We start from the raw sequence: 13,322 nt of genomic DNA, 5'->3' as shown, positions 1-13,322 counted from the left end.
CATAGTAAGACATAGTGATTACCTATATACATTTATCACTTCTTCAAATTAAACTGATTCTAGTTTTACTTTTTGGATAGTTTATAAAAGTTAGCACTTGATAGTCAAATCGTACTAGCATATACACTATTCATATCAAGACTTACCGATTTATTTAAAAATTTCGGGTTCACATGGATGCTAGATGTATTCACATTAGGGGGCAGAGGTTTAATAGGCCAAGCAGGATCTAATGAATTGACTCTGACATCCAAGGCATAAAGTTTCTTCAAAGGGAATATTTCATCCCATGTGGAACGTAATTTAAATAAACTTTTTCTAGTATTTTCATCCACCTAGAACAACAGAACAATTCTCTGGCTTGTTAAGTTACTATAGAATGTTATGTATATTAAGTATAAAGCTACCTGCCACTTCACAAATAGTGTCCATTTATACATAAATATCAAAGACTTATTAAAGTGCATTTGATTATTAAATTACTCCTCAAAAAAAAAAAATCAGAAAAGTACTTATCTAACAGACTTCAAGCAAGCAACCAACCAACTTTTTATGTTTTTAAAAACAGTCTCCACATTTTAGGGCTTGATATAATATTCCTAATAAACTCACTGGATAAAAAACAAAGCCAGAAAATAGTTTACCTGATGGCCAATTTTTTAAAGTTTCTTGCTTAGTAGCATACAGTCAAAATAGATAAAATGATCTAACCAATCTAATACAACATATTCTATAAACAATCTATTGGGTACAGAAGACACCCTCATAATTTTAATTCACAAAAGCCTAGCCAAGGATGGATATTATATAACTTGCTTACTCATATTGTAATGGATATAATTAATTTTTAGAAAACAGAAAAACCCAGTAACTTGGTAAGACAAGTTTTTTAACTCCAGTTTTTTTTACCTATATTCATGTCTTTGGAGAATATATTTATGAGGTCATTGTTATTAACTGAAATAAAATTAAAGTTAGATTCTGTAAAAGTATGACATCAAACCCCCAAATAATTGGAACATACTGAAACTGAAACCAAGTTAAGTTGCCCTAAATTACTTATTGCACAGAGGGCTGTCCTTAGCCACAGGTAATTAGTACTTAGCAAAGAGCTACAAATAGTCATACTACTGATACTTCTTAGTAATATCCAAAACACAGCTTTCCAAACTTATTCTTCTATACTATTTCCATCCCAATAAGATCTAATGTGGTTTTTCTATTAAAAGAGAAAAAAAACAACTGCCTAATTCTACCAACAGACAGCTGTTAAGGTATGTCCTATAACAAGTGCATCTAATAGAACATAACACCAACTACAAGTTATTGTTAGAAAAGAATCTTTAAACCTAAATACCTTCAAGGGCCCTTCTGTTCAGTATGACAGAATTATCTCAGAAAACCCCTCCTGTTAACTACCAGTTACAATGTCTCAATGGTACATACAATTTCTAGCTGTGGACACTAACAAGCATTTCTCCCAAACACTAGAGAGGAATAAAGGTATTTCCATAATAACCTAAAGCAATTAACTGGTTCACCATCCATACATCCCTGTAACTCACACTTTAACAACATAACAAGGTCCAAAGGGCATTTTGGGGAATAATAATAATAGGAACCATAGACTGAGGCACACTGGAGGATTATGCTTCCTACTCACCAGCACTAGACATTTAAACAACAACAAAAAAAACTAATACTCTGGAAGCTATTAGCTTTTTGTCCATACTCTACAAACAGCTTCACATGACCAATACCCACATTTTGAAAATACACAATTCTAAAAGTTAAAGAATATTTGAGTGAATTAAACAGCATGTTTTAAGGCTCTAATATATATATAAAAAAAAAAAAGCCACTATCATTTGCCACTTTCCTTGAAAAGGCACTCAATAAATCTCAATAAATGTTCCGGAGAATGAAACATTCCACCACCCAAGAAAACCCAACACAAGACAAGTATTTATTTAATCTGGAACACATTATAAAAATTCAAATGTTTCTATATATATATGTATGTATATATATATATATACCTTTTCAAACACACAAATAAATGTTGCAACTAGATTTTTAGTAAAGGCAGTGAGATACTCTCTTCCAACGTTTTTCACGATAGAATCCATAAGGTACATAACAGGAAGCTTCTCTGAGGAAGGAGCCTAAAGCATAAAAAAGAAACTGAGAAGTTTAGTATAGTGAATTGCCACCAAGGAATTACTTTTAAAAGTGTTTTTAAGCCTATAATACAGACCTCTAGTTTTGTTGGTACAAAATGCTTTTGATTATGTTAACTTTATAAGCCTAAGTGTTCAAGTACTTGTTTTTAGTTGTGCATAAAAAAAAAAAAAGCTCAGAATTATCAAGAAAAAAACGTAACCTCTAATACTTAATACTCAACTTAATTTCAGGTGCATGTAATAAAAAGGCCCGTGTTCAAAATGACAATAAAAGGAGAGGAAAAATATTTTCTGTAATCCAAGTGTCAGCTTTGATATCTGTGTTTATGTTGTGCTGGTTTCACTGGGTAATTTTATATGTTAAAGTCTATAAAGCTTTGTTACCTATAAAATCATTGATTACTTCCTATAATCCAAATGAAGAATGAAACTAAACACACTTCACATAAGAAGTCAATGGCAAGACGCTTAAAACTTGCACATGAACATGCAGAAGTGCAAGCTTGTTATTGATACAAGAAAAACTGGACAGAAGAGCCGCTGAGTCATGTCAGTCAGGTTCAACTTGACTGGAAACCTGGATGTCCTGAAGATTTTCTTCACAGCATGGACTGTCGTCGAAATATCTCTCCTCTTACATGCACAAACCAGGAATTCTAAATTTGTGCTGAGCCAGTGTGGTGATGCTGATAAAGGTACCAGCCCTTCCAAGGTAAAGTTGCCCCGGTGAACTGCAAAGCCTAGCCACCACTGGCTTTTAGAAGGCACAGCAAGCTTCCAGAAAGCATCAGCAGGTTCACAGACTTGTTGAGGAGCACTAAGACATGCCATATAAGCTGTTAACTGATTCCACAGGAGTACCCATGATTTCAGAAAACAAAACTTAAGTGAATCCCCAACTACCCACCCCACATGTATGAATCTAACTGAACACTTACCCATAGCTACCTATAGCTAGAAGCAGGCACACACTCCTGGGGTATGCAATGCCATGCTTCACAAAACCAATTGCCCTGACAAGTGTGTGGAAATGCTCTTGCTTCTGATATCACCTTTACAACCAAAGTTGACTAAAGAACCATTTGAATAACTCTGTATGAAAACCTTAGGTGCTAATAAAAGGGTTCACAAGGCCACTGTGTGTGGGCAAACTATTAAGTACCAACATGTCAAATGCTTTATTGCTGTGTCTTCACCTTATGTCTTGTTTTATACCATTTAAGTAATTGTACTTAGGAAGATAAACAGGCTCTTTTAACACCACAATCTGTTCAAGAGGCTAGTGTTTGATTGTACAAGGGAAGTCCTATGTAATACTCTTTTTCGATACTACTATCTTATGGGAAGAGTGAAATTAAGTGTGAGTCCATTAGTTTAGTATTGCTGAGATGCTAAAGAATAAGGACACAAGCATACACTTCCAGAAACACAAAAACCAAGCCAGCTGCTACCAAATGACGGCAAACCCTCCCCTCACCCCCAACCCAGGTTAAGATTCTTTCCCAAAGTGACCTTTACATCTTCTACTTAGTCTGGCTTTACAAAAATAACCAGGAAACTTGTGCTCAAAAACTTCGAGCTGTCTTTTACCAGCAAATAGTCCACCTATTTTCACCACTTTGTGTAACAAAATACACAAATACAAGTTTTATGTGGTCAATATATTCTGCATAAAGTTTTCAGTTCTCCAAGGTCTTGTAGATCCATTAAGAACCAGTAAGGAAGCTGTCTCCTTTGAGTGCAATCGGGGCTGCTAACTATTAGGTGCTGTGAATATCATTACCCAAAATATAGTTTGGAAACCTTGGTTATGAATCTAATGTTAACTCTTCAACAAGGCAAAACTACATTTTCTCTGACAACATGTATGTGATTATCAACAAAAATCTGAGTATGAGGAGCACTTCCTTCTTAAACCTCATACTTTAAAAACAGCTGTTTCACAGGCATTCAACAGGAAAAGGTGAATGGAGACTTGTTTTAGCTGTCAAAATGAACATGATAAATTTGTTGAGCCCTTAAAAAAAAAAAAAACCTTTCCCCCTCTTTAAATAAGGTATGAAAGGACCACGTGAAACCGTGTATCTTGTGAACTGATGGACCTAAAGAAGAATGAACCCAAGTCACTTAAAGACTTTTGTTTAAAACACACAACCACGTAGGTAAAAATTCTTGGAAACAGATTCTACACCTTACAAAGGTAAATAAAAAAGACAAATACATATTTTATATGTTTTATTCACAAATTTTATAATACCAGTCACACATTTCAAAACCATTTATTAGAGTCAGACTACTCAGTTTTACACTAGACAGAAACCGTCTCTAAACAATATATTGGTGGTTGTTGTTAAAGTGGCCTTTTAAAAGGGGTTCACTCTGCTAAAAGGAGGCTCATCTTGATAACTGCAACACTAACAACTAGAAAAAAAAACTAAACCTTAAATACAAGCTTGAAAAGTAACTTAAAACGTATTAATTGGGAAGCGGTTAAGATTCATTATAACTAAGTTTAACAGTAACTTTACTTAAATGACATATCGCTCCCACATGAATCCCCAGAAGAGGAAGACCACAGGGAAATAGAAGGTGGCAAAGGACCACTTTGGTCAAGGGGTGAAGAAAAGCAAGCCTTCACTATCAGGGAAGGGGGGAAAAAAGAGAAAAGGAAAAGGAGGGGCTGAAATTTCCAAAGAAACTCCAAGTATTTGCTACCCACTGGGGCAATTCCCAACCTACAGGTTGGATAAGATCTTCCCCTCACACCCAAACCCCACCCTCTGCTCAATTTCCCTACCATTGGGGCAAATCAGACCCTCCGAGAGGAGAATAAAACTTTGATCTAACATCCCCCACCCCAAAATGGGGCTGACGGGTGTGAGCAGCTGCCTGGCTGGCAGGGAATGGATTCTCCTCTCTTCCCTTTCGCATCATGTGCTTTGCAGGCGCCATGTTGAGCTAACAGGCCGCTGCTCCACTCGGGGCCAATTCCCTATACCCAACCCACCAGACAGCTCGCTCCCAGGTCCCCCTTCACCTCCTTCCAACCCCAACCCACAGTGCACAATTCCCCAAAAGGACACTAAGGGAAAGCCCCTCCCCACCTTCCCGGGGGCTTAAGACGGTTTGTTTTAACTCTTACTCTCCCAAACCACAAACTGCCTCTAAGTGTTCCCCGATCCGAAAGGGCTGTCCCCAGAGCGTGCGAGCGTGGGGACGTACTCCGAGGTGGCCTAAATAGGGAGTTGGTAAGCGGAAACGGGGCTCCACCCTGCATCCTCCCCGCTCCCTCCCCGAAAGAGGCCCACGCTCCCAGCCAGGGCCAAAGACCAAGCCCGAGTCGGGGGTGGGGGGTTGGAGAGGAGGAACTCCGTTCCCCCTCTTCGGATGGAAGCGAGACCTGGGATGAGGCTGACACTAAAATCAAGGAGTATTAGAAGAATAGTAGGCTGCGGGGTGTATAAAAACCTTGGCGGTTTGGGCCTCGATGAGAGAGACGATCTCCTTGGCGAAGGGCAGGTTCTCCTCGGCTAGAATGGTCAGCATATTGATGTGCGGTTTGCTATTGAAGGTCAGGTCTTCCAGCGACGACTGATAATCCCGACAGGCGTCCTCCCGGGCCCCCGCAGCCCCGGCCTCGGCCGGCGTCTGCTCTGACATTGCGCCGCGGCCCCCCTCCGAGGTCCGCCGCCGCCGAAGCTGAAGCCGCTCGACACCCCGCCTCCCTTCCGACGCCTCGGCCTCGCTCCCCGGGTCTCCGGCGGCTGCGGCTTCACCACATGCTGACCGCGGAGGGGGGATGGGGGACGACCCAGGGGGAACCTCGGGGAAGAAACGCCGCAGCCTCACGGGGAATCTCCGTCCACTTCCAGCCGCCGCCGGGGCTCCTTTCTCCACAGACACAAAATGGCGGCGGCAGTGGCGGCTCCAGCTCCGAAAATGTCTGTGTTCCCAACCGCTGCGTCGTGCGAAATGAACTAGGGGAGGGGAAATGTGCGGTAAAGGGGCGGGGCCGTTGGGAACACCAGGCGGGATTGGCTGGCCCGCGCGTGTCACAGGCCCCGCCCCCGGCTCTTCCGCAGGACGTCCAGGCGCCTCCTTCTTCCTCGGCCCCGACTAGGTTTTCGCAGCACCTCCCGCTCGGAGGCGCGGTGCAAGGGACGGTCGGCTCTCATTGGCCAATTCGTAAGGGACTTGTTCGGTCATTTGTTACCATAACAACCCACCCAGGGAAGCCAATAGAGGACGGCTGTTCCCGAGGACCGGCCCAACCAGTTTAAGAAAGCTCCACCAGGCCCCTTTTCGTCCCGCCTCTGCACTCCTCCAAGCACAGGGCGGCCCCGTCAATCATCCCTCCTCCCGCCCGCCACTGCGGTGAGGGCGGGGGATGGAGTGAGCTGGAGGAGCGAAGGCCTCCGGAGCAGGCCAGTCAGTCGCCTCAGTCTCAGGTGCTCCCGGGAGCCTGGGCGGGGCTCGCCCGGCCAGCTGTTCCTCCGGCTTTAAGGCGAGGGCGGAGGTGCCTGGCCAACCCGGAACCCAGACTGGAGTCACTCCTGCAAGCAGCTTCCCTCATAAAAGCACTTAAACAGGCTTGCAGGAGTTGAGTCCCCAGGAAAATGTTGTTATTAAGAGGTGCTATGTGAGAAAGGTGATCCCCAAGGAGTTGGAGATCTTTTGAGGAAGTCACATTTCTGGAAGGATATTCATAATAGCAACACCCAGCCGCAAGCCTAAAAGCTCTCATCTCTTAATCTGCTTCACTTCTAAATGACCTTAGAATGCAGTAGCTGAGCCTTGCTTGGTGGCTCAGTCCTTTAACCCCAGCATGAGGAGGCAGAGGAAGGTGGAACTCTGAATTCGAGGCCAGCCAAGTTCCAGCCCAGCCAGTGCTACATAGCAAAGCCTGATCTCAAAAACCAAACGCGCCCCCCGGGGGCGGTGGTGGTACACGCCTTTAATCCCAGCAATCGGGAGGCAGAGCCAGGTGGATCTCTGTGAGTTTGAGGCCAGCCTGGTCTACTGAGCGAGATCCAGGACAGGCACCAAAACTACATAGAGAAACTCTGTCTCAAAAAACAAAAACAAACAAACAAAAAAACAAGCATGCATTTAATCCCTGCACTCAGAAGGCAAAAGCAGTCTGATCGCTGAGTTCGAAATGGTAAATTTCTACATTGTAAATTCTAGGACAACTAGGGTGATGAAGAGAGACCCTGCCTCAAAACAACAATAAAAATAAAATAAATAAACAAATAATACACTATCTGGCCTGGCAGTGATAGCCCATGCCTTTAATCCCAGCACTTGGGAGGCAGAGGCAGATCACTGAGTTTGAGGCCAGCCTTGTCTACATAGAGTTCCAGGACAGCCGAGGCTGGCTACACAGAGACCCTGTCTTGAAAAACAAAAAACACCACCACAGAATCCGAGATGGCTCAGTAGTTAAGAGCACTGGCTGCTCTTCGAGAGGACCAGAATTCCACTTCCAAGACTCACCTTACATCCACAAGGCAGCATACAAATATATAACTCCAGTTCCAGGAGATCTGATGCCCTCTTCTGACCTCTGAGGCCACCAAACATGCCATGGTGTATGTACATACGTGCAGGCAAAATACCCATACACATAATTTTAAAAAGTAAAATTTATCTGTCAGTTTGTTTTGAGGGTTGAAATTATTATGAGTCACAATAAAACAACTTTTTTTAGCACTCTTGTTATTTCTAATACTGAGCCTTAGTTTGAAAGGCTGAGTTCATTCACGCCCTTCCTGGACTATTCTCCAAGAAATAACCTAGGCCAAGGCAAGAATAAAGCCCCTTAGGGGAGTGAATTAAACTACTGATGAGATGTATATGTAGAGAACCCTTAACTCAGGATAATCAATCAAAGCACAGAGTTGAGTAAAATGATTTCACTTGGTTTCTTCAGCACAACTTCCTAGCTTCATCACTAAACATTGTTTGACTTCTGTCAGTTTGCTTTCTAGTATGTGAAAAAAAGTGACAATTTTCATTTTATAATGTGTTACAAAGATAGGATGAAATGTGTATTTGAACCTACAACTCAACTTCCAACAATGCAAAACATATTGTGGCTGTTGTTAGGATGTTGCTAAGCTTGCCTGGTTTTCAAGTTCTAACTCAAAAAGCCTAGCATTTATTTTTCCCATTCTATTCTTCTTTGATTACCAGTTAAAGCCCTAAGCATGCTTTCCTGAAACTGTGGGCTTTCTCCCTGTTTTCCATAAAGACAACCCCATTTCTACTTTGTGCAGCTGCTTGAAGACTTCCATTGCTAGATCTGCCTGCTTTCTTTCTTTCTTTCCTTTTTTTTTTTCTGGCCTTAAACTCACAGAGATCCACCTGCCTCTGCCTCCCAAGTGCTGGGATTAAAGGCATGCGCCACCACCACCCAGTTCTGCCTGCTTTCTTGGACCCTAATTCAAAGGTAAAGCTATCTGTTTCTCCTCTCCATCTCCCTCCTCCAAGGTGCTGCCAGGATTTACATCTTACCCTGTCTGTGGTTTCCCCTCACACTATAATAAAATGGTCCTCAAGCTTTAAAAAAAAGGATTAATTAAACACATGAGAAATAAAGTGCATAGAAGCATATTCATTCAGTATGATTTAAGATAAAAACAAATTGAAACAAGGCAACTGTCAGCTGGTACAGACAACTTAAGTTATCCACATGTGTGCAATTGAGTAGCAGTTGTCAAGCCCTTTGGTGTCAGGACAGTGTTACACTCTTAAATACTATTAAGAACTCCAAGCCAGGAGGTGGTGGTGCACACCTTTAGTCCCAGCACATGGGAGGCAGAGCCAGGCAGATCTCTGTGAGTTCAAGGCCAGCCTGGGCTACAGAGTGAGTTCCAGGAAAGGTGCAAAACTACCCAGAGAAACCCTGTCTCGAAAAAACAAACAAACACACACACACAAAAAAAAAACTCCATATAGCTTTAGTTATATAGATTGCATTTGTTAATATTTATCATTTGAAAATAATACATCAGAAAATGTTTGTAATTAAAAATAATAGGACTGGAGAGACGGCTCAGCAATTAAAAGCACTTGTTGCTCTTACAAAGGACATGGATTTGGTCCCCAGCACCCACGTGGGGGCTCACAACCATTCATAACTCAAGTTTCAAGAGATCCAATTATTCCCTCTTCTGACCTCTTGGGTATCACGCATGCAAGTGGTACAAAGACATACATGTAGGCAAAACACTTACATACGTAAAATAAAATACACAAAATAGTAAACATTTAGAATGTTAATATAAATAATGTTGTTTTTGAAAATTATACTTGGCCCAGCACTTGGGAGGCACAGGCAGACAGAACTCTGAGTTGGAGGCAAGCCTGGGACACAGTCAGACCCTGTCTCAAAAATAAAACAAAAAACTAACAATTATATTTTCTAAAAGATCAAGAAAGTCAATGAGAAAAATCTCAGAGTTTTGTTTGTTATTTCCCCTGGTTTTTTAGGACAGGGTTCCTTAGTATAGCCCTAGCTATCCTGGAACTTGCTCTGAAACTGACCTGGAACTCAGAGATCCGCCTGCCTCTGGCTCCCCAGTGCTGGAATTAAACATGTGGGCCACCACTGCCCAGGTTTTGTTTGGGGCAAATCTCTTCCATGTCTAGCTTAATAAAAGCCAGCTGAGCTCTCGGAAGCTTAATAAAAGCCAGCTGAGCTCTCGGATTCACTTCTGCCTTTCCTCTGGCGCAGTTAACAGTCAAGCAGCTTCTGGAAAACTCCGTGATACAGCAGTGAAAGAGAGAGAGAAAATAATTTCTTAGAGTTGTTGGGAAAATAACTCTGACTTATAGCTCTCCTGTCATTCTGAGAACTAGTACATTGGAAAGCTATGTGTCTTTTTTTTTTTTTTTTAAAGACTTAAGAAATTCTTGGCTAGGAAGTGGTGACACACGCCGTTAACCCCAGCACTCAGGAGATAGAGGCTTGGCAGATCTCTTGAGTTTGAGGCCAGTCTGGTCTACAGAGTGAGTTCCAGGACAGCCAAGAATACATAGAGAAAACCTGTCTCTGAAACAAACAAACAAACAAACAGAATAATAATAAAATAAAAAGAAGCTCTTTGTGTGCTATTCTAGAAGGTTTTTTATGTTTTGTTTTGGTTTTGGGGTTTTTTTGGTTTTTTTTTTTTGTTTTTTTTTGTTTTTTACAAGACAAGGTTTCTCTGTGTAGTTTTGGTGCTGTCCTGGATCTCACTCTGTAGACCAAGCTGACCTTGAACTCACAGAGATCTGCCTGGCTCTGCCTCTCAAGTGCTAAGATTAAAGATGTGTGCCACCACCACCCAGTTCACTTTACTTTTATTAGAATGATAGTAATTATGGAGCTAAGCAAACATAAATCTTAGAATATGTCCAATTTCACCAGGCAGTCGAGAGTGTCAATCAACTGAAGAATTACAGAATTCATAGAGCCAAATCAGCATAGACTTTTTTAGAAAGTTTAATGTTAGTCATGGGCTTGAAACAGGTTTTGCTGCTTATCAAGAAACTTCAAACTCTCAGGGCTTCATAACCAACGTTTTTTCTTCTTCTCTGGGTCCGTGGGTTGCTGTGGCTCTGCTGGGTTGGGCTAGAATCAGATGGGCTTGACTCCAGGCTGCTGATTAGGTTCAGGTGTACACCACAAATTTCCTCATACTCCTTGGACCAGTGGCTATGTGGGACATGTTTTTCTCATGAAGGGTCACAGGAGTTTGAAAAGTAAGTAGAAACGTAAGATGGCCCTCCAGGTCTTGACCTGACATGTTTGTCATTTGGGCCCATGTATCTTTGACCAAAACAAATTACAAGGCCAAACACGTCAATATTTGGGAAGAGGGGGGAATGCTTCTGCCTCCTCTAAGAGATTATATGATAAGGACAAGATACAGGATTCTACTAAAGAAAGTCCTGAAGCACTTGTGATTTAATCTACAACAGCATCAAAACATTCTCACAGAATGATGCCCCTGGATAGTTGCATCCCACTAAATAAATTCTTGTCCATAAAAATTCTGTTGAAGCCGGGCGGTGGTGGCACACGCCTTTAATCCCAGCACTCGGGAGGCAGAGGCAGGCAGATCTCTGTGAGTTTGAGGCCAGCCTGGGCTACCAAGTGAGTTCCAGGAAAGGCGCAAAGCTACACAGAGAAACCCTGTCTCGAAAAACAAAAAAAAAAAAAAAAAGTTCTGTTGAAGGGGATGGGAATGGAGGTTAACTGTGGTCTTCTGGGACGGGTAACAATAGAGAGATTATCACAAATCAGCTCCATATTGGATGAACAAGTATATATTTGGCCTTTCAAGCCTTATTTGAAGGAGAAAGGCACATGACATTGGCAGCAGCAGGGGGTTGGTGACAGGATGAGCTAGACCTTGTCCTGACTCCATGCAGCATTAGCCTGTTAAGTGTGACAGACCAATGTGCCTTCACCAGCACACATCCAGTCATCATGGGAGATGGAAAGATCCACTCGCCGGTTTGGTTCTGCTTTTCTATGGTGCTGGGGATGAAACTCAGGGTCTCATGCCTGCTAAGCAATTGCTCTCCCAACTGAGCTGAAGCTCCAGCCCCAACCAGTAGGGGTTTTGCTGTAGCAGAGCATAATACTGAAGATTAGGCCCATGGCAAAGCCAGCCTCTTAGGTACATATCCCTCAACATGATGGCAGAAGAGACCCCTATTATACACAGAAGCTATATTCTTCAAAACATTTTAATTCACAGGTGAAACAAAGGTAAAGATTCACTTGTCTTTGACAACTTAAATTCACTGATTGAATTAAATGATAGGTCCCGTCACAGGATAGACCACGTGAGGCTGGAAGTTGCCAATCTCAATGGCTGTTTAAAACCGGTCTAGAAGCCATCAATTAAACATTAAAAGACATGATGAGGGGCTAGAGAGATGGCTCAGCAGTTAAGAGCACTTGCTGCTATACTAAAAGACCCAAGTTTGGTTCCAAGCACCCATGTCAGGTAGCTTACAACTGCTAGAAGGGATCCAAAACCCTCTTCTGCCCTCCTCCAGGACCAACACACAGTGCACATATACATACAGAGACATACACACAATACACACAAATAAAAAAATGAGTCTTGAAAAAAAGACATAAGGAGGCAGTGTGACCCAAAATCAGAAGAAAAACGAAATCAGTAATAGTAGACACTAGAGATAAAAGTTAAAATAACATAAAAAATGGGCTAACACAATCTGAGAAGAGATGAACAAATAAATGGAAAGACAAAGAATTTCAACAGAGATGAGTCTGGAAGGAAAGAAGCAGGAAGGGAAGCAGGGAGAGACGGAGGTAACAAATAAAAAAAAAAACTCAGAAGTTAAAAATGTAACTCAGGGGTTTGGTCCTCAGCTCTGAAAAAAAATAAATAAATAAAAATAAAATGTAACTCAGGGGCCTGAGAGATGGCTCTGCCATTAAAAGCAAAAATGGCAAAGAGCAAATATTCCCATGGTTTGGCATGGATATTGGCAGAACCCTGGTTAAATGTTTTACTTTGAACAGAAGAGGAAGAGGAAGAAGTGGAGGACCTGAAGAGCATCCAGAAGTATTTGACTTCTAATACTGCTTGCAGCAAAACTGGGATCCAAAACACCCACCTGGAACGGAAAACCATGACCGTGTGGGTGCAAAGGGAACCTGCACTCCATGTGTGCCCACCTATGTCATGCATCCGATCACTCAGATGGACAGCGACTAGAACTTCTCCAGACTTCACACAACACCCTCTGCCATGGAAGGTGGGGCTTTCAAGTCTGAGGAGAACTTCAGAATGAGTGCAGACTTGCAACTGCATAAACTGGACTATTTGATTCAATTCAGAGCCTGCTTTAGTTGACTTGGTTGGCTTAAACGGTAAGACAAAATGTTACTAGTTTGAAAACTCCACAAATCCTGAGCTGTATCAAAACAAACAAACTTAGGCTCATGTCTTGGCATTCTAGAAGTGTACTCCAGGGATAACTACAGAGGAGTTGTGGAACCAGTCTTGGACATTCCTAGGCCTGAGCTGCCAGCTGGCTGGTTGTGAGACTGTTGAAAAGGCTCTAGAAATGGCAGGTATGCCATGGACTTTTGGTCCAAAGGACAGCTAA

General features: G+C 42.2%; 1 protein-coding gene and 1 pseudogene across 2 annotated transcripts in view; one reads left to right on the top strand and one right to left on the bottom strand.

The window, feature by feature from the left end:
• Pcf11 (PCF11 cleavage and polyadenylation factor subunit) overlaps positions 1–6,167 on the bottom strand; it is a 25,399-nt gene extending 19,232 nt beyond the window's left edge. The window contains exons 1-3 of one of the 2 annotated variants that reach the window (XM_052712512.1): positions 5,652–6,167; positions 2,040–2,165; positions 147–335 (exon numbers count right to left, since the gene is read on the bottom strand). In XM_052712512.1, the coding sequence (XP_052568472.1) occupies positions 147–335; positions 2,040–2,165; positions 5,652–5,843 (507 nt within the window). In that variant the 5' untranslated portion in view covers positions 5,844–6,167. The remainder of the gene's footprint in view (positions 1–146; positions 336–2,039; positions 2,166–5,651) is intronic. The other variant, XM_052712513.1, reaches the window with a different exon arrangement.
• LOC128123935 (pantothenate kinase 1-like) lies at positions 5,963–13,322 on the top strand (annotated as a pseudogene).

The sequence above is a fragment of the Peromyscus californicus genome, unplaced genomic scaffold (genome assembly GCF_007827085.1).
Source record: "Peromyscus californicus insignis strain IS unplaced genomic scaffold, ASM782708v3 Scaffold_4__1_contigs__length_199733344, whole genome shotgun sequence".
NCBI classification, from domain to species: Eukaryota; Metazoa; Chordata; class Mammalia; order Rodentia; family Cricetidae; genus Peromyscus; species Peromyscus californicus.
Note: the sequence above shows the minus strand (reverse complement) of the source record. Positions and strands in the feature narration are given on the sequence as shown.